At 44.0% G+C, this 21,029-nt stretch overlaps 1 protein-coding gene across 5 annotated transcripts in view; it reads left to right on the forward strand.

Moving 5' to 3' along the window:
* The window catches only part of ZFAND3 (zinc finger AN1-type containing 3), a 155,056-nt gene extending 147,838 nt beyond the window's left edge, over window positions 1–7,218 (forward strand). For 4 of the 5 annotated variants that reach the window (XM_085858363.1, XM_085858364.1, XM_085858366.1 and 1 more), the window contains 2 exons: window positions 4,894–5,003; window positions 6,345–7,218. In XM_085858363.1, the coding sequence (XP_085714489.1) occupies window positions 4,894–5,003; window positions 6,345–6,443 (209 nt within the window). In that variant the 3' untranslated portion in view covers window positions 6,444–7,218. The remainder of the gene's footprint in view (window positions 1–4,893; window positions 5,004–6,344) is intronic. The other variant, XM_085858365.1, reaches the window with a different exon arrangement.
* Window positions 7,219–21,029: the final 13,811 nt, after the last annotated feature.

Consider the following 21,029-nt stretch of genomic DNA (forward strand, 5'->3'; position numbering starts at 1 on the left):
GGCTAAAACGTCAAGGCGTGACAGCGCCTTAAGTATTCGCGCTGGTAACCTACCGAGAGACCGTACCTCGGCGAAGGCCTGCTTGGACACGAACCGCTTAAGCGGTCCGTTCCGTTCTGGGATAACCGAGCAGGGTATTATCGCCAGACCTCGCCGGACCCGATTCAGTTATCGGTATTCAAAAACCAACTACTATTCCGAGAGCAAGATAGCAGTTCAATCGGGGGAAACTGACACGACGAACGGGTTAACATTCACACAAGGACATTTATTATTTACACACGTGCACAGTAATGCAATTGATGGGGAGGAGGGGGGAAGGAAGAAAAGGGAGAAGACACGAGCAAGGTAAAAACACTACAACCATCTATGGTTATTATTTACAATCACTTAAGCAGGTTTTACTTACGGGACTCGGCGCCACAACATTCACTCAAAAGAAAAGCAAGAAATACCCCCTCATGGACAAGGGAGTCAGACTGGGCCCGTGGGCCTTTATAACGTGGGGCTTTGGTGACCGAAAGGGCCCCACGAGACCGTTGCAGGTTACCTGCACCTTCGTGGTGCCTTGCTGGGGTGAGTCGCGACGTCCCGTCCCCACGGCAGCTAGCGAAGCCGCGGTTGAACTCAGGCCTTCCGCGTGGCAGGCGAGCTCTCTCCGGCTCTCCCCACACGAACGCGCAGGTTCGCGCGACACAGCAGGGCTGCGCCTCCAGCCCACGTCTCCTTCGCGACGCCCGGACCTCCACCGACTGACTGGTCCAAGCTCCCGACTCTGACACGAGCCCTGACATCCACACAGCTCCAGCAGCAGCAGCAGCAGCTCCCCCTCGCGATTCTCCCCAGAACAAGCTGCAGCAGCAGCACAACAGCAACAACCGCAACCACTACAGCAACTCCCTATGCTGCATCCCTCGTGCCTTTTTATTCCCCACGCTCCACCCCTCTCGCCCCGCCCTCCTTCCAGCTCCTGCGGGAAACTTCCAGAAGGGGGGCGTTTCCCTCGTGGGTCGGGTTTTTTCGAAGCAATCATCCTAGCGCTTCTCTTTTCTCACTCTACTCACCTCTCCCCCGTCCCGAAGCGCGGGAAAGTAAGAGGAAAAATCCGTGGCCTTATCAGAACGCCTTCTTCTTTCTCCATGGCAGAGACGGTTAGGATGCGGAGAGGGTTGTAGCGTGGGTGTGGAGAAGGTGATTGGGGGTGTGGTTGTTGTACTGGTGGCGTGATTGGCGTTGGGTGGTGGTCGTGAGGGTGGTGTGGTTGGGTGCTTGTAAAAAGGAGGTTGGTGGTGAGGTGATCATGGTTGGTCCAAAATAACGATAGCAAAAGAATAAAGGCTAACTCAAAGATCACAGCCCCGCCGATACGAATAATCCCCATGAAACAACGGTGGGGAAATCTAACTGAACACGGACTTAGCGATATAACTGAACTAAGGACCTTTATGGTGTTCTGCGAATTTCCACGCCCATGACACTACCCCCTCCCCTTTTTACAGACTCGTCCCAAGTCGTCGAATTTTCATGTGCAATCATGTGTGACACTTGTTTCCCCAAGTACGTTTTATCTTCGGATCCCTGAGTGCGACATTTCGTGTATTCGTGTCCCAAAAATAAATAACCTACAGGCTGAGCAACTAACTAAACAAACCCACTCATGCAGACGACTTAAATAAATTGCCGGCGCTAAGACACACATGCAGGGGGGCGCAACTCATGTACAATTTAACTTAACCTTAACTTATAATTTTACACTAAACCATGGCCCAGGACTGATTGACTCTTTAGGAAAAGAAAAGCACATAGCAATGTCATCCCACAGGCCATTTTGTGAAGCAGGGAACCAGGCTACTCAGGCCAAGATGAGGCCAAGAAGTCGCACCAAACCGGGAACCAAGCAGAGACCACGAAGAGCTCCACGCACCAAGAAGAGCCAGCCGAACCAAGATGAGGCCACGAAGCAGAGCAACAGCCAAACCAGCACCAGAACAACCGCCTTGGAATCTCTCTCGAGCCAAGCAGAGGGTCCCCCTCTTATCCCTCTCAGCCCTGGCTCGCTTCCGGCATGACTCATTCGCCCTCGTGCACCGCCCCCCGCAACCGCGAGTGGGGGCTGTTTACGTTGCTTTCTGCCAGAACCGCCCCAACCGTCATTCCTGTTTACGCCGTTGAATCACGGGAAGGGAGGGTTCTTCTTCTTCTTTGCGGGGGAGGGTCATTCTTAAACACTTTTTTTTGGTTACTACATAATTCCATATGTGTTATTTCATAGTTATCGTGTCTTCACAATCATTCTACAATGTAGAAGATAGTAAAAATAAAGAAAAACCCTTGAATGAGTCGGTGTGTCCAAACGTTTGACTGGTACTGTATATATGTTGGGTAGTCAATCTAGTCTTCCCTTATTATCAGTATTTCCTTCGATATGTATGTCTGTTCGGTCCAGTGCTCCATTAATACAATGGCGATTTCGATGAAACTTGGTTGGTAGGTTCATACCATGACCTAGTTGTGTGCAAATGAGAACCGTTGCTATGGACCCATCCGTTGCTTCGCAACGGACCTTTGAAATTTTCAAAAAAAATCTCAAAAATTTATTTTTTCGAAAATCAAAAATCGGGCCACGAGCGACTGTGGGCAGTACATTCAGCCATATTGTCAAAAATTTCCAGCCGGATCCTATGAAAACTGTCGGAGAAGATAGACTTTGAATGAACCTGGTCGAAAACAATAAAAAAACGAAGTTCGTTATATCTCAGAGACTATGAGTCAGATATACATGAAACTGGTATGGTAGGTTCATGGTATGTCCTAGTTATGTGTGAGAAAGAACCGTTGCTATGGACGCTTTTGTTAGCTAGTAACAGCTGAAAAACGACTAAATTTGACTTGATCGACTACCCATGTCCACCTACCGGCTTGTGTATATATATGTACATGAGATTTGAACCTGAATGCTGAGCATCATGAGCTGTCTTCAGATGGGAACACAAAAGTAGGCCAATGAATCAACCTTTGTTTTCCTAGGTTAAGCACTCTTTGCTCATAAAGAGAGCAGCACCTTAATTTGTTTTCTGTGAGGGTACAGCATTCAATGGCATAATCCCATCTAAAGATTGTATGGGATAGTCTCCCTGACAGGCATCGCTTCTCTCCAACTGCCTCTTGGGCCTCTTTCTCATTCAGTTTGGTTATTTTTTAGTGCATTCGGTGACAGATAATGTGTATTATTTTCATGAACTGCAATGCTTCATTGTTGAATGTATTCTCTGTAATTAAGTACAGTGCAGCCAAAGCATGACATGCGTAAGATTGATTTTATCGTACCTTTAATGAAAATGCAGGAAAGCACATTGCTTCGATGTCTGAGGGCTTTGTGAAATGGCCATTAATGTGCAACTACTTTGAAATTATTCATTTGGCAGTAATACATGGACTCTTGCGGGTAGACAAGTGGCTTCTTGAACTATCAGGCATGCTACGCTCATTAGGCACTGCAATTTTCCTCTCCAAACACAACTTCTCTATGTTGACCCTCTGCTCGCACTGAGATTTACCAAAATGGTTTTGAAGGACCAGGCATCAAGCTTTTTGTGTGTTAGTGAGTCAAAAACAAATTAAATGCACAACACATTGGATTTTAATCAGTCCCTGCCCCACCCCACCCACACACCATATGTTCCATGTATACCTCCCTTGCTTTCCACCTCCATATCCTTATTCTTTCTGAATTGTATTCCATTTTCTCTTGCAACTCGCCTTCCATTCTCTTTGCTCTCCTTTCTTCCCTTCTTTTCTTCATTCCACCTGTTTCCGATTGCAATATATTTTTACACACAAAGTGTAAGCTCATGGTATTAGCAAGACCACGACTTGACGACATACCGGTGGGGCTGTGGGACAACACCGAGATGCTACAATCAAGGGGGTGAACTACGAGGAGGGGGAAAGATGAACGACGTCTTTGAGCAGGACAGCCGGTTTGAATTCGACATTAGTTGTGCTGGTAATTGCTTGTGAAAGGAGGCCTGCAATTTGTGTGAAATACTTGTGGAGTGAAAGACAGCCTGAATCGACGCATGGTGGAGTGAAAGGCATCGGCATTTGAAGTCCGAGATTACGCGGTTTTGATTAGTCGTACGCCATAATTAAAATCTCTCGGCAAAGTGTAAGCGGAAATGTAGCTGATGTGTGTGTTGTGGCAAAAATAACAGATTTTGGTTCCCCTTCATTGGTGAAATAAGTGACCCGTAGAATGCCATAAGAGCTCGTTCAGAGTGGATTTGTAATATTTTATCCAAGCAACGCGATCTAAATACTGTTAACTAAAATAATTGGACCATACTCAGTGCCATAATAGTTGGAGTGCCTGTTCTGAGTTTGGGAGGTCGGCAGTTTGATTCTGACCCTGGCCGAGGTCATAAAAAACAACTCTGAAAATGATGCGTGCTGCTACCTTGCTTGATACCCAGCATTTCGAGGATAGAACACAGATAAACCCTTAAGAGTGGTGGTGGGGCAGGATGAAGAGGAGCGATTTCTCCTCAATTTGTCCATTTGACTGTGGAGAGAAAAACATTGCAAGATAGTGTTGCCAGCTCCTCATTGACCCTTGCAACCTGCAAACAAAAATAGTATATCGTAGGATGATCCAATTCCCATTTCCTCTCGACCCGAAATATAACAATCGCCCTTTTCGTTTGTAGGATTTATCACTTGGAAAAAATGAGTTCATTTCACCACACTTTGTTTTGTTGTGGTTGACTATTTGGAAACCTACATCTTGATTTTGAAATTATGGATTTTTTAATCTTTGTATTTCCTTGAAGTTGGCTAGCCTGAGTTTGAATCTTGACTCGGCTATAAACTGTCATCCTGGTGTTATACATGCAGGGCATCAATGTGTGCTCCGTGCATCGGATGGACATTTAACCGGAGCACCCGTTTACCAGCCCTGGTTTTTGGTTTCCATTAAAGATCCCACACTTGTTTCACAAAGAGGGGTGAGTTATCGCTGGTACCCTTGACAAATTACAAATTCTTGCCTCCTTCAGTTGAGTATCTGGAATCCACATATTACACAAATGGCTAAGTCTGCTTGCTTCTCAGCTATTAGGAGTCCTGTTCAGATGTCGAAGATTATTCTTCTCCTCTGAACAGTTACTTCAACTATATACAGGATTGATGTGTCCTTGTATAGAGGACTGCTCTCACATCTGGGGAAGTTCCAGCTCCCCATACTACTTGCTGGACAAAATTGAATCCAAAGTAATCCGACTTGTCAACCCTCCCAATCTGACCTCAAAACTCCACCCACTCGAATTACGCCGCAAAGTTGACTCTTTCTCTTTTCTGTAGATATTACTTAGCATGATTATTTCACACTAGCTCTTACCATGCATGTCCACTTACCCCATTCAGAAATCTGAAAGTTTCTGACTGTACCACCTGTGCTTTACTTTTTGAATTTCTCTACATTGCAATAGTGTGCTGGCTTTGTGTAAAGGGCAAAAATGTTTCATACAGTACTAAACACGGTTTCTGTATAAGACCTCTTGAGTCTAAGATATTGTATTGTACTGTTTGTACCGCAGCTTTATGGGATACATGCTTTGTAGTATTGGCCTTGTATGTAAAGCTTGTATGATATCATGGCAAACTTGCATCTATGCTCCGCTTGCTTATCTTGTGAATAGTGAGGAGGAATGGTGAAAATTCACCTTTTTTTTTCCCTTCCTGTTTAGAAGTATAAAAAAAGGGGACTTAACACAGATGCCAATAGTTACTACCTCCACCACTGAAGGTTGACGTTGGTTACGTTTTCACCCGTTTGTCTGTGAGCATGATATCTGAAAAAGTTATGTACCGATTTGGACGAAACTTGATGGACAGGTTGGGTGTGTGACAAGGACGAATGTGTTCGATTTTGGTGAAGATCCTGATTTTTAAATTGTGGAAACTCAATTCAACACATTTGAATTGCCAAGAAAACGTGACAATTAAATTTTTTTAAGTGATTCTGCACCATTGAGAGATAGGGCCAAAAATGATGTATAGCATGATGTTATGGATGGATTATGACAAAACTTAGTGAATGAGTTGGGTAGGTGACAAGAACAAGCCATTTAGATTTTGGTTAAGGTCCAGATGCAGATCCAGCCTATCATTGGGCTACAAAACGTAAAGTGTTCAGCCTGGCAGTGTTACGCGCTCTACCGGGTTCCGTTCTTGTTGAATGTCGTCGTTTTATTTTAATATTTTTGGTTGATTTGTTTCTTTGGCCTTTATTGCATGGTCTTTTTTTTAAGTATGTTGATCAGTTGTGTATTTGTTTGCATGTGCAGAGCGCGTGTTCTGTGGCCTGCACCGCCTTCCAGAACAGCACGGTTGCACATTCGACCACCAGGGAGAAGGACGCCAGGAGGCCCTTCGCAGGATGGTGAAGCCAGAGAAGCGTGTCGGGCGCTCTTTCCAGCGCCTCGGTGAGGAATGCTGTTGAGGACACAGTGACTTAATGCTCACTCACCATCTTCAGCCCAACTGAGGTGGAAGGGAAGGGAAAATAAATCTTCCTGTAAACCCCACCCTCCCAATCTTCCTGTTGTCTCTCTGCCAGCTTATCCCTCAACCATAATCCTCACGACTTTACTGTATGCCTTACTTCCTGTACGCCATATTGCTCAGACTCTTCTGTAGTTTCCATTCCTAATTTCCCTCTCTTTTTTTGCTTCTCTGTTTCTCTCGATTTCACCCTCTTCCTGTAAATCCATGTAAGCGTTTGATTTAACGTTGTCGCTTTGTTGTTGTTGTTGTTGTCGTCGTCGTGACCATTTGTGTCACACTATAGCAAGATTAATTTAATGACGAGTTGCCGCTTCTTCATTTCACTTGTTGATTTATGAGGCTACCTTTAGTAACCCTCTAACTGCATGAATTTGGCTGCATTGACTCCCAGGCTGTAATGCAATGAAAAGGCCATTAAGTCACAAAGCAAGCTGGAAGTTCAGCTTCTTTTGGAGCAGCCTAATGTTCATACTATAATTATTATAATTATTATTATTATTATTATTATACAGGAGCAGCCAAGCAAGGCGTTTTATGAGCAATGGGTTGGTTGGCCAGTTGCTTTTGCTGGTTTGGTAATAGCAGGGATTTGTACATAGTTGGGCATCTATAAAGTATCAGTGTCCTCAAATAAACGATCTAGCCTTTGAAAAAGATGGTGCTCATTTTTTTCAGTATTCAAATTATATGGAGGGGAGGAGGGATTCCCTCTTGAGGTGGGGCAACCAGCCTGGACCTTGGGAGTTTGAGCAGTTGAAGGTTTTTTTTGAAGAAGAATGCCTGCAACATGTGATGGCTGTAATACTTGGGAGGAGAGCATAGGAAAAGTAGATGTAAGCTTGTATAAAAGAGAGAACCCACCAACCTGCTGCCTGTGGGAGAGTTGCATTCCATGGGAATCTGCCTCCAGTCTCGAGATTCCAATAGTGCGGAAGACCTTGTTTTTGACAGCCTCAAAAGGAACAAGGTGGGAAGCAGAAGCACCAGCCCACAGTAAGAGCTATATTTCATGGAGCTCTGTATGAAAGACTTTGTACACCATGATCAGCTGGATGCAACTTCAGTCCAGCAAGCAGGTAAAAACGGCACCTTTTGCTTACCTGTTGAGAGTAGCCAAGTAGTTGCTTTGACTGGTTTTCATATTAATTTCATATTGTTTCATACAATTTCCATATGAATTGACTAGTTTTCATATTAAATTGGAGAATTCAAAGAACACCTTACTTGAATAATAAATTGTAATAATAATACTTGAAAATAATAAATTGAATACAGTCTTGAGGAAAAAAAAGGGCAAGTGAAGGGCCTGTGAGCGGCAAGTTTGATGGGGTGAGATGATGTAAAATGCGATAATACAGGGTGGAACAAAATTCTGTAATCATAGGTTAATGGTGTATTTTTGTTTTTGTGCAACAAAATTCCACAATCAAAGGTTTTTATTCTAGCAAATGTTCAAATTGTAATCCATGATGTGCTTTGCAGTGTATCCATCCTGATTTTTGATACATTCCTCTCGAATACGTTCTTTCAATGACTCTTGTCCATGGATGGTTGGCATACACAACAGATTTGAAATGGCCCCATAAGTAAAAGTCTGGAGGAGTCAAGTCTCGTGATCTCGGGGGCCATTCCACTGATCCACGTCGACCGATCCATCGTCCTGGTATTGGCATCGAACTCGTGCCAAGTTACCAAGGCAAAATGTGGAGGTGCCCCATCCTGCTGAAACCATAAATGTCGTAACGTTGCAAGAGGAATATCGTCTAAGTAAGGCTCCAAGACTTCATTCAACATTGCTACACGTTTCTCCAGTTCCAGTCACTTCAAAAAAGTATGGTCTGATTCAGGTTGTTCCATGGATGCTACACCAGACCATCGGACCATTCTGAACATGGGTCTCTTCCGACCACTGGGGGGGGGGGTTCTTATTTGCCCAGTAGTGGCAGTTATGACGGTTTACTATTCCAATGAGATGGAAAATAGCCTCATCCCTTAACATGATATCATAGTAAATCGAAGGTTGCACTAATTCCTGTTTTGTTATCTAGTCACAAAACTCCTCACATCTGTCACAATCATCCCCATGAAGCTCTTGCATGCAATGGACTCTAAGGGTGGTATTTGTTTCTCCTGAAAATGCGTGCAACAGACTTGTGATTTATTCCCGATTCTTGACCAATTTTTCTCGTTGATCTAAGTGGACTCACAGCAACATTTGCGAAAACATCTATGGTGTGATCAGGTTCCTTAGTTGAGTGTGGATGACCACTTCTTCGTTTATCTGCCACACTTCCAGTTTCTGAAAATCATTTCATGAACTTTGACACTGTTCCTTGTTGAGGCATGGGCTTTGATGGATGTCGGCAATGGAATTGTTGACAAGTTTCTCTGTGGCTTAAACCTCTGGAATGTAAGAAGACCAGTTCAGCTTTGTCTTGCATAGTGTAATCCATCTTCATGGGTTCTATCCTGGAAAAAAAAAAAAACAACCACCTCTGATTCGAGAATTTTGTTCCATCCTGTATTTTGTCCAAGTACTGCTAAACGGAGGTTTTATTGAAAGTGCCATAAAGGCGATTTGTGTTCTATAGTGTTCAATTATATGATTCAATTGAAATAGAATTAATATTTTAAAGGTTGTAGAAAAAAAATTTCTGAAGTTTACCATCATTGATGCAGCGTCTTCACACCACCTTATTTAATACGTTACATTAGTGATTCATGCCTGTAGTTTGTGTCCTTTATGACATCCTCAAAAGCAGTAAGTTCCCTGTTTGGAATGATTTCCAATTTTGTTTGACTGCCAGATAGACTAAAGAAATTACCATACTCCTTTCTGGGAATGTGCAATCGGGACGAGATTCCGTGCAATTTGCCAAATTCAGAGCTTCAGGATTCATGTTCCAATTTCTGTTCTACAGTGTTCAAAATTCAATTGAAATTAGGTTGTTCCTCGATCAGAAACCGACATCTGTAGACAGACAGACGAAGTAAAGCAATTGCTTAACCCGCTTTTCACTTCGCGCATGTGGGCTAATAATGTGTCAGAAAACCAAAGATATCATAAAGACAGTTGTGAATGCAATAATTATAACACATTCAATAAACTATCCCAAAAGCTTTTAAGCATGCTTCATGCGAAGAAAGATTGCCATTGTTTTTCTTTAAAGAGTATTCAGAAGTAAACGCTTGGTGCAGGTACAGAAAGGCTTTTGGAAATGTAACAACTAACCCCACCACCTCCCTGCTGCTGTGCCTTGTCATGGATCGCTGCCAGTGTTGGTCGATTTTGGGAAGAAAGCAATGCAGTAGAGATGTGCACCTCATTGGATGGGGAGGGAGGAGATGGAGGCAGGACAGTCTAGAGGTATGCACATTCGCCTCTGAGCTGTCTCGCCTGGGTTAGAATTTTGGCTCGACTATTATTTGTCGTCCTGGTGTTTCACGGGCAGGGCAAGGCGTCAACGTGTGTGCCGTCCCTTGGATGGTCGTTAAGCTGGGCATCCCGTCTGCTACCATTAATTTCTGGACATTGAATATCCCATGGTGTCCTTCGTAAAAGAGTAGGTGAGCTATTGCTGGCACCCTGAACAAATTGCAGATTCCTGCTTTAACCTATGGAGAGCATTGCATCAGTGGCACAGCCACACCCTCAGAAAATGATGCTCCCTGCAGCCACTTGCTACATAGGAGAGGAAGAGGGGATACAAATTGTAAACATGCAAAAGAATAATTTTACCGAGTATTGTATAACAAGGTTACATTTTCTGGAAGTTTAAGCTCATCTGTTTTGGTTATACAACTGGTGTTTTCTTGCGATAAAATTCAATTTTGTTGTTGTAATGTCTCAATCTTTGTCGACAAATTCAGCAACAAGGTTCACTCCACCCTTTGTCCAGACATGGAATTTATCACTTTGCCAGCACACTATGCACATTGTGCTTGGAGGCAAGAGGCATCCTTACGTGTCACAGTTTACAATAATTTATTAAGATAGCTTCATTGATTGGCCTTTTTTTCTGAATATGATCCCAAAATCAAAAGCAAATGAACACATCTATTGTTTCACCTTTTAATTATTTATTGTGTTCAAGTGTTTCATGTTGAGAATCATGCTCCCTGTATCAACCAAATGTCTCCCCACCTTTCTCTCTTGAAACAATACCACCATGCCACCCTAAAAAAAATATATTGCTGGCTTAAACAAAATAAGTGCACTGACAATTGACAAAACAGTCCAGTAATAGACAACAGAGCTTTGGCAAAATAAAAGACAGGCTATTAGAGGTCAGTATTGAAATGGGGGCACATAGCGTGAGTGCCTGGAAGAAACCTCACAGGTTTACACAGAAGGTTGTATCGGCAGGTGCTGCTGTAGACTCGAGCTATATGAGACGGGGAGCTTGAAGATATCATCTTGAGAACTGTGGAGTTATTGATGGGTATCTACGAGTCGGTAGAAAGAATAAGGAAGTGCTTAGGAAATTTGAGAGCCGAGGACTCGGCGGCAAGAGGAATGCGTTTTAATGCCGTTAGCATGCGGCGCCTCGAGCGTGACATTTATGACTTTCCGGGCCTCTCCGGCTGCCATTTACCAATTCATTATGCCTTCGCTGGCCACACAGGCACACTGCCCGTAACACTTCTGATGAATGGGTTTTGTGAGGCAAGCGCCATTAACTCTTGCACACTAAACAACGTAGGGGCAGAGAGCAAAGGAAGTAAGAGTCTGGCAGTGGCGAGGGCAGACTGAGTGAAGGTAATTGGTAATTTGTGGTTGTTTTCTGTTTAACCACGCTACTCAACCACCTCCATATTTGGATGTACCGTATGCATTCGTTTGGTATTGTCAACAATCCCAACTGTTCATGGCAAAGTTCTCCCCCCCCCCCCTGAAGCTTGTACAGCACCCATTTATTACGTATCCAAAAGTGGTGAAATTTTTAGCCCCTTCCTCTTCCTCGAGCATAATATACTCAATATGTGCCCCTTGCCAACCACCTGCCCCCCCCTCCCTTCCTGCTCCCACTGCTCTGACTCAAAACATCCTCTTATTTGTCTTCCTATTCTCCCACATTTCCTTATCCTTTATCTGTCATTATACTCCTTTTTACCCCTCCCCCACCCTCTATTTAATTTGTTCAATTCACCCACCCCCATCGTCTATGTAATAAATGTATGGCTCCTTGATCCATGATCTTGATAGAAAGAATTATCCCATGCTGGCCTCCAACTGCAATTTAACCTCATTCATTAGAGAGTTAAGTCTGGTAAATCATGTCAGTTGGTGTGGCCAAAACCAAGGCTGACATCTCCCAAAATGTTAAAGGCCTTCAAGTTGGCGAGATGCGTAGGTTTTCAACGACTTGGAACCGAAAATGTTCGTCTCAAATGTGAGTTACTGCTGAAGGTGGGCATTAATGGTCTAATCCTGCTAAAGGGAAAATGCCAATGTAATGCCTATATAACCTTGAAAGACAGAAATATATATATATATATATATATATATATATATATATATATATATATATATATATATATATATATATATATATATATATATATATATATATATATATATATATATATATATATATATATATATATATAATGGAGATCGATTCAGGTTCATACTTCCACAGGACTTCCTGTAGCATAAACCCTTAAAACATTATATGGTATTGTTGGAGATGGATAAAGGATTTCTCTGTTTCATATAGCTCTTTTAAACACAATGACTAAATGTGTTGAGTGGATATGTTGAAATTGTTTTTTATTTTACTTTAAAGTTATTGAGGCTCCTGGAAGAACAGTACAATTGATCAACAGACAAAATGAGGTGAAGAAAAAATGGTGGGACAGCAACAACCTGATGCATCACAGCCCAAGGAAAGAAACGTAGGAGAAGAGTGGGAACAAGGTCTCAGTGGGTATAGTAAAGCTCAACAGTAGAAATGTGAGAGACTACGATATGGTGAAAGGCATCAGACTTGAAATGTTGAGATGAGCTTGAGACAACAGACTTGGGAAGATGGTTCCACATGGGAGAAAAGAAGGTTATGAAAGAATAGAAGTGACCATTGAGTTTAGACATTGAGAGGGGAAGAAGGAAAAGGTTTCTGACCGAGCATGTGCGTTTTGAAGGGACCAAGGCTTATGTCAGATCAGGCCAGATTAGATCTGCGACTTGCAACAGGTATCATGTAAACCTGTACTAACCTGTTCCATGGTCGGGTTGTCGGCGACTAAACCGTCTCCCCCACCAGGTTTTCTGGTGAGGAGGGTGTTTGGATATGGACACCCAGCAGGATTAAAAATAAAACCTGTCAAAGGGCGGAGGAGCTCCTTGAGAGCCAACGGCCATCCATATCTAGTGCCCAACTGTGTCTGCGGACGTCCTTCTGCAGTTGGGTTAATTCTTATTCAGAGTTTAGTGGCAGGATTTGCACTGTGGCTACCGTAAAACACTTCATTCCGGAAAACACAAAAATGCAAAGAAAGAAAACCCACTCTGTGGGAGTACCTCCTGTGCAGCTTCCCTTCGCAGGGCAGCTCACCGGATGACGAGATTGGGGCAAAGCCTTTGGGACCCCCAATCCTTGATGATAGGAGGGAAACCACGGGGTAACATTCCCGGGTCACATTGCGGGATAGTGTGTCGGACTGGTGCTGAGGTGTCGTCCACCAGATGGCGGTCTCCTTGGGTTAACCTGAGGTGGGTTAACCCGTCCACCACCAGATGTCGTCCACCAGATGGCGGTCTCCCTTCGGGTGGGTGCCTGGAATGTCCTATCCCTAAGAGAGGATGATCACCTGTCTCTGTTATTATCTGAGCTCAAGCGTTTGGACATCGGTATTGCAGCACTCTCTGAGGTTCGGAGACCGGATCGCGGCGAGATCATGGTGGATGGTTACACCTACTATCGGTCTGGTCACTCTGATGGTTACCATTCCCAAGGAGTTGCTGTAGCTGTGTCCAATAAGCTGACTCCAATGATAATTGAGGTAACACCGGTCAACGAGCGTATTGTGAGACTAAGGATTCATCACTCCTTAGGTTTCATTTCCCTGGTCTCTGTTTGTGCTCCGACTGAGGCGAGTGATCTCACCATGAAGGACACATTTTATACCACGCTCGAGTCTGTGGTTGATCAGTACCCCAGACGAGATACACTTCTAGTCTTGGGGGATTTCAATGCATCGACTGGAACTGATAGGGATGGTTATGAGGTGTGTGTTGGTCCCCATGGATCAGGAACTGTGAACCAGAATAGCACTAAGTTCCTTGACTTTGCAAGAAGTCATGGACTTAGGGTGGCCGGTTCATGGTTTGAGCGCCCACAAGCTCATCGCTGGACTTGGTATTCCAACGCTGGCGGTGTGGCAAAGGAGATTGACCATGTCCTCGTTGATGGTCGCTGGAGGATTATCCACAACTGCAGGGTCTACCGGAGTGCTCAGTTCCTCAATACTGACCACAGGCTTGTTGTAGCAACTCTGAAGCTGCACCTTAAATCCAAGAGAATGCTACCATCCCAGCCTAGGCTGGATGTTGGCAAGCTCAAAGATGAGAGGGTAGCTGAGGAGTTGTGAACAAGCTGAGTAGAGATTTGGGGGGTCTGGGTGCTTTGGGGGGTCCTGAAGAGTTGTGGAGTGCCTTCAAGACCACCGTCATTGATGTTGCCGGTGGATGTCTTGGAACTCACCGTATGGCAAAGAAGAATTTTGTCTCTCAAGGGACACTGGATACCATTGACCTGAGTTGCAGGGCCAGGCTGAATGGCAGAGCTGAGCTGTTCAGGGAGCTGAGGCGTAAAACTGTACGTGCACTGAGGGTGGACAAGGAGGCCTATGTGCGAGGAATCTGTGAGGGGGTAGAGCATCACCTGTGGTCAAGTGATTCTCATCCTGCTTACAGGGGCATTCATGCATTGCGTCCATCCAAGCGCATCCCTCGGTGTACTGCTGTTAGAGCAGAGGGTGGTAGGCTCTTGACGGAGGAGTCCAAAGTGAAGGCCTGCTGGGCCGGTTACTTTGAGTAGTTGTACCAGGCTGATCCCCCAGCTGTCGAGTTGGACATTAGGAGTGTTACAATAACTGTTGCTGAACCTCCAATCAACTGTGGTCCACCTTCGCTTGTGGAAACACAGGCTGCGGTGAACCGGTTGAAATGGGGTAAAGCTCCAGGGATCTGTGGCATCCATGCTAAACTTCTCAAGGCTGGTGGAAATGCTGCACTCGTGTCATTGAATGCAGTTCTGTGCTCTGCCTGGAACACAGGCATCAACCCAACTGATTTGGAAGAGGGGCCTTGTTGTTCCTCTCTGGAAAGGGAAGGGTGATCGCCAAGACTGCAACAACTACCAAGGGGTGACGCTGCTCTCGGTGCCGGGCAAGGTCTTTACTCGGATAATTCTTGATAGGGTTCGCCACCATCTGCTTGAGCACCTGCGTCCAGAGCAGTTAGGCTTCACACCAAAGAGGTCAATGATTGACCGTATCCTTGCTCTTCGCGTCCTCACTGAACGCAGACGAGAGTTTCGGCAGGGGCTGCTTGCAGCCTATGTTGATCTCTGTAAAGCGTTTGATTCTGTGAATCGGGATGCCCTCTGGAGGATTATTGGTCTTCGTGGGGTGCCAGCAAAACTGATCGATCTGATGTCTGAACACTACCCTGGTACTGAGAGTGCTGTGAGATGTGGTGATACAATCTCTGACTTATTTCCTGTTGTTACTGGAGTTCATCAGTGGTGTGTACTGTGTACTGGCCCCCACACTTTTCAGCACTTGTATGGACTGGATTCTAGGGAGATTGTCTGAGAGATCAAGCAGCGGTGCATCGTTTGGGAATGTCAAGATCTCTGACCTTGATTTCGCAGATGATGCAGTCATCTTTGTGGAGACTTTAGATATCCTTTTGGGTCCCTCAAGGTGCTGAATGAGGAGTCGGAGCCACTGGGATTACAGGTTTCCTGGGTTAAAACTAAGATCCAGGTTTTCAATGACATCTTGGATGCTGCTGTCCTGTCTGTACCTGTTTGTGGTGAGGATGTTGAGGTCGTGGAGAAATTCACTTACCTCAGCAGTGATATTCATGTCTCTGCTGGCTGTGAGTCAGAGGTCAATAGACGTCTGGGTCGAGCCTGGGGAGTAATGGATTCACTGGATAAATGGGATGTGGCACTGCCGGTACCTGTGCGGGAGGACGAAAGTCCGTGTCTTCAGGTCCTTGGTGCTTCTAGTCTTGCTCTATGGATGTGAGACTTGGACTCTGACCAAGGATCTGAAACAGATTCTTTATTCCTTTGGTACCAGGTCTCTTCGGAGAATCGTTGACTCTCGCTGGTCAGACTTTGTATCCAACGAGCGGTTTCTGAGAGAGATTCAAATGAGATTTGTTACCTGCATAGTCCGTGAGCATCACCTGCTGCTGTATGGACATATGGCTCGTTTTCCTGATGCTGATCCTGCTCACCAGATTCTCTCAGCGAGGGAGTCTCATGAGTGGAGGAGACCAATGGGCCGACCACGTGCTTCGTGGTTGCAGCAGGTTGATCGGCATCTCAAGGAGATGGGGATGGGCCAAGCATCAGCCTGGGGGATGGCCAGACGGAGGCCCCTGGAGTACCGGCGGAAAGTGGAGGCAGCGACACGCTGCTCTGGCGCATGCTCCCATACCTGACCTGACCTAAGGCTGAGTAAGAAGGCAGCAAGATCTCGACCAAAATGGAGACGTCAACTCTACAAGGCCACCAACCTGTCTTTGGTGAGTAAGAAACAGACTTTCAGGCTCTGCTTCCTGATGCAGCAGCCTTGTATTCAAAGTTCTCAAGATTGTGGGATGCTGAAGGGAAAAATGTGAAGCAGCAACACCAGTTGAATTCACAGTGGAGAGCCATATTTCATTATTTTTCTCGACCTGAAAGTGTACAGGGAGACAATGCATATTGAGGCCGAATTTGCTTGAATGCTGCAGTCGAGTAGTAGTAGTAGTAGTAGGAGGAGGAGGAGGAGGAGGAGGAGGAGGAGGACTCTGCTGAATATACCATCATGAGAAACGATCCTTTCTGCTGCAATTTGCCACTGAATACTATTTCTCCTCCCTTAGCCTTTTGAGGAATAGAATGGATGACGTGTGAAAGCTAAATCTAGACCGAGTGCAGGAGGCTGAGCACGGCAAGGATTACGTAAAGATGAGTAACGCGGCAGTCATCTTTCCTGCTAACATACCAAACATTTATTTGGATTTGGGGGTTCATGAAATTCCATGGTGAATGTCACAGCAAATATGGAGATTTCTCACCGAACAAGATTCATTTGAAATTGAAATGAATTTCCAAAGCAATGAGGCACAAGGGGATAAATTTATGGCAAGGAGAGAAGAAAGCAAGTAATGATGCAATTATTTTACATTTAAGGGACTTGCCACATATAGGTGATCTCGGAATTGAAAGTAGACAAGTAGTGAATGCAGGTCATCTACATATTGTGTTCACTGCAAAGGTCAGTGGTAAAGTGAGATGATGGTGGGGGGGGGAGGGAAGAGTATACGATGCTTTAGAAAAAAAGTTAGTGCAGGTGTTTCAGAGAATACATCATTTTTTTCATACATATATGATGTATACAAGAATACATCATACAGAATACATTTTTTTTTTTTTTTTCAAGCTGGTAACCTTATATGGTCTCATGGTTAGAATTCCAAAACTAAACCAGACCTGGTAGCGTAATGGTTAGAGCATCCACTCTGAGTCTGAGAGGTTGTTGCCCTGGCCGAGTCATACCAAAAACTTTGAAAATGTTTTGTGCTGCTTCTTTGCTTGGTACTCGGCATTTAAAAAGGATAGAGCAGGGAAAAACATCAAAGTGCAGGCTTTATTGGATCTACTGGTCTCCTGCATGACAATTCCTTGTGAGGGAACTCGTATTATTATACTAGCAGGGTATGCTTACACATTGTGTGACCATACGAACCGTGCTTTCCCATTGTCTCAGGTCGCTCGCCTGCATTAAATTTTTTTCCATTTATTTTCATTCATTTCTATTTTCATTTACGGACACTTTCCAACGGTTCTGTGATTTATTTTTGTTTCCCGGTGTACCATCTGATGTTCGTCGACAAACAAAATTACACTGCTTCCCCATTGTCTCAGGTCACTCACCTGCAGTTTTTTTTTTTCATTTATTTATATTTTCATTTATGGATGTTATCTGACGATTCTGTGATTTTTTTTATTTATTTATTGTTATTATTATTATTTTATTTTTATATTTTTTCCCACCGGTGTACTGGCTTCGAGGTCCATCGGCACGCAAACTTTCAGCTTTCTACATCACCCAGAAGGTACCGATCTTTAATGTCAGTCAATTATTGGTTAGAATGATTGATCAATGAGCTTTATATATTAGACGATTATTATGTACGTAAATGTACACAGACATACCAAGCCCCCAAACACGCTGCTCAATAAGACGATGACATCGCTGAACAATGTGTTGTATGTGCTTTAGGAGAAATGCTGTTAGGAGGCTATCCGGTACCTTCCTTGCTCCGCAGCAGTACTCCAACCTGAAGCACGAGGTGGTAAAGTAAAGCTTTCATTGAAATCTTATCTTTGAAATTAAATGCCTGGGCCTGTGTATCATTCTGCTCGCACACATCTCTGCCAACAATATTCTATTATTTGCTCTTTATTTCCTGTTTGTGGACATGAATGAAGTGTGACTATCCAACTTGCATGTGCATCCCTTTCATTCTTTTTTCACCATTCATTTGCCATTACTTGTGAGTGCTGCGATTAACTCTATAATGACTTGCTTCCCTTTGCAACATTGCTGGAAATATCGAATGATTATGCCCCTATGCATAAATTCCACACTGTGCCCTGAGTGCTTTCGAAAATAGTAGACCCGTCATGTGCTGACACCCCGGACAACTTGCAAATTCCTGCCCTCTGCCGCTTGGAAGGTAATGGCAACCCTTCAAGTGTATTCCCTGCCCTTTGATTGCTTCCGCAAAGCATGTGACGACAGTTGTGAAACATTTGGTCTGAGATATATTGCTGTGCGGCATCATGACAGCAACACTATCAAGTCGGCAGAGGAAGAGAAAGAAGAGCTAATTTCATCTTGGGATATGTGTTTTCATCCCTCACATATCAAATGTTGGGTTGTCAGCTGGTGTGTTGATGACGTCCTCCCTCAGGCAGGCTTCTGGCATGGGTTAAATGTGCGTGTGTAGGTGAGGATACAAGATTGTTTTACACCTAAACCCTTACCAATAAATCACTTTTTATTCTCTTACTCAATCATATTGTGTTTGTGTGTTGGGGGTGGGGGGTGAAGATTCTTGTTCTGGAGTCGAGATTGTTCCATTTCATCACAATGGTGCTGAATCCACCCCAAACCCACCTCCTTTAAATTCCCTGCTTTCCTTCCTGAAAGTCTCTGTAGTACCATCTTGGTTACCATGTGTACCCCACCCCTTCCCTCTTCCTTCCACAGATCTCATGTCTGTTCCCTGCTGTTTTGTGCTTCCCTCTTCCACCACTCTTGTCTCCTACTCTCTTTGTTATATGTTCTGAGTGTTAGCTCTTATACTGGCCTTGACATTGAAAGTAAAAAGAAGTGGGCATCAGCTTGCCCTTATTGTAGGGTAACAACAGATATTCATTTGTCTTCTTTGTCCTCAATTATAGCCTTCTCTCAACATCACCGCTGCCTCAATGATGAGACGCAATATCTCGTCCAAAGGGCCTCGACCCTCCAAGACTGAATATTATTTCACATGTAGGATGGAGCTGTGATTGTTTTCATCTCTTAGGGGAGTGGAAATATGGTTTTTTGGTTCAGTGAAGGAGTCTCTCGTTGCAGCTCTACAAAAAGGGTTGCCCATATACAGTAGGTCCCCATGAAAAGGTCTCCAATATACAGTAGGTCCCCATGAAAAAGGTCTCCCATTTAAGTCCCTCTAAAAAGGTCTCCTATTTTGGTCTCTGTAAAAAGATCTCGCGCTTAAATCCTTATTTTAATTTTTTTTTAAGTCTCCCATTGAGGGTCTCACGAGGACTGAATAGTTAGCACTTCATCTCGGGGTCGGGTACCTGACCTTTTAGTAAAATCTGCCCAAGTTACAGCAAAGTTTCTGGAAAAATGAGATCGATTTCTACAGGCCGCCGCCCAACAGGGAGAGTTTACAACCGTTCTGTGGATTTTCAAACATTTTCATGAACAATTTAAGAGGGTTGCATGAGATTCCAATATTCCAGTTAAATGCCACACTTGAAACCAATTTTAGAGACTGTAGACAAATCAGAACAGACTCGACAAGAGAATACGCCTTACACGCTCATCAACGCTGGTACGCCTGTACTTGAGATGGCATCACCAAGGTCACGGACAAGAACGAAGTGTGTGGACACTGCGGTGACGCCTCGTTCAGCAAAGCATGCCATAATGGTTCATCCAAGTCGAATGCCATCATCATATGATTAAGGGCATTTAATCGCAATGCATTTTTGGCCATTTATTTATTACGTATCCACTAATAATATATTTGGAAAGGAAAGGTGAGATGAGATAGATGGGAAGGTTGTGCAATGTGGCTGGAGTGGTGAGAAAAAGAAGTTTGGGAGAGGATTAGGAGTGTTGTTAGGGAAGGTAAGTGTGCAGAGAGCCTACTGGGTCAATATATATATATATATATATATATATATATATATATATATATATATATATATATATATATATATATATATATATATATATATATATATATATATATATATATAATCTTCTTCTTCTTTCGGCTGCTCCCGTTAGGGGTCGCCACAGCGGATCATCCGTATGATCCGCACAGTGATTTGCCACATGTTTTACGCCGGATGCCCTTCCTGATGCAACCCTGGTCGCCTCTTACGACACAAGGATAATATATATAAATATATATATATATATACGTATTAAATAGACAGTGTTCTGAACAACACACAACAAACTATGGAAACTTGATAATGCATTTGTACAGCAGGAAAGGTGTTCCGTTCTGCTTGACACAGTTAAAAGGAAAATGCAACTGGACATGGACATGGACATGGACATGCGGATGCTGTGACCAAATGTAGGAGCAGAGAAGGAGCAACCTGCACGAGCGAGTGGGAGGGATATCTATATTATAAAAGGGTCCGTGTCTGTCTGTCTGTCTTTTGTTATAACTTGAGAAAGGATTAACGGATTTCAATAAGTTGAACTAGGGTGGATTCAGGGAACTCCCGGGAAGGTTTGTAATGAAAAAGAAAAGAATTTAATTTTTTTTTATGGAGAAAGAGGCACACGTGGTGAAACTGCAACTGCTAACTTGTGATGCTGGTTATCCCCACACTCCCAGGAATCTTTTCTTCTTGCCCTATTGATTAACCATCACACAAAGATTGGTATTTCCATCAGCGAAGCGACGGGTCTTATAT

Source organism: Eptatretus burgeri, chromosome 15 (assembly GCF_056783735.1).
Source record: "Eptatretus burgeri isolate ZD-2024b chromosome 15, Ebu_testis_v1, whole genome shotgun sequence".
Classification (NCBI taxonomy): domain Eukaryota; kingdom Metazoa; phylum Chordata; class Myxini; order Myxiniformes; family Myxinidae; genus Eptatretus; species Eptatretus burgeri.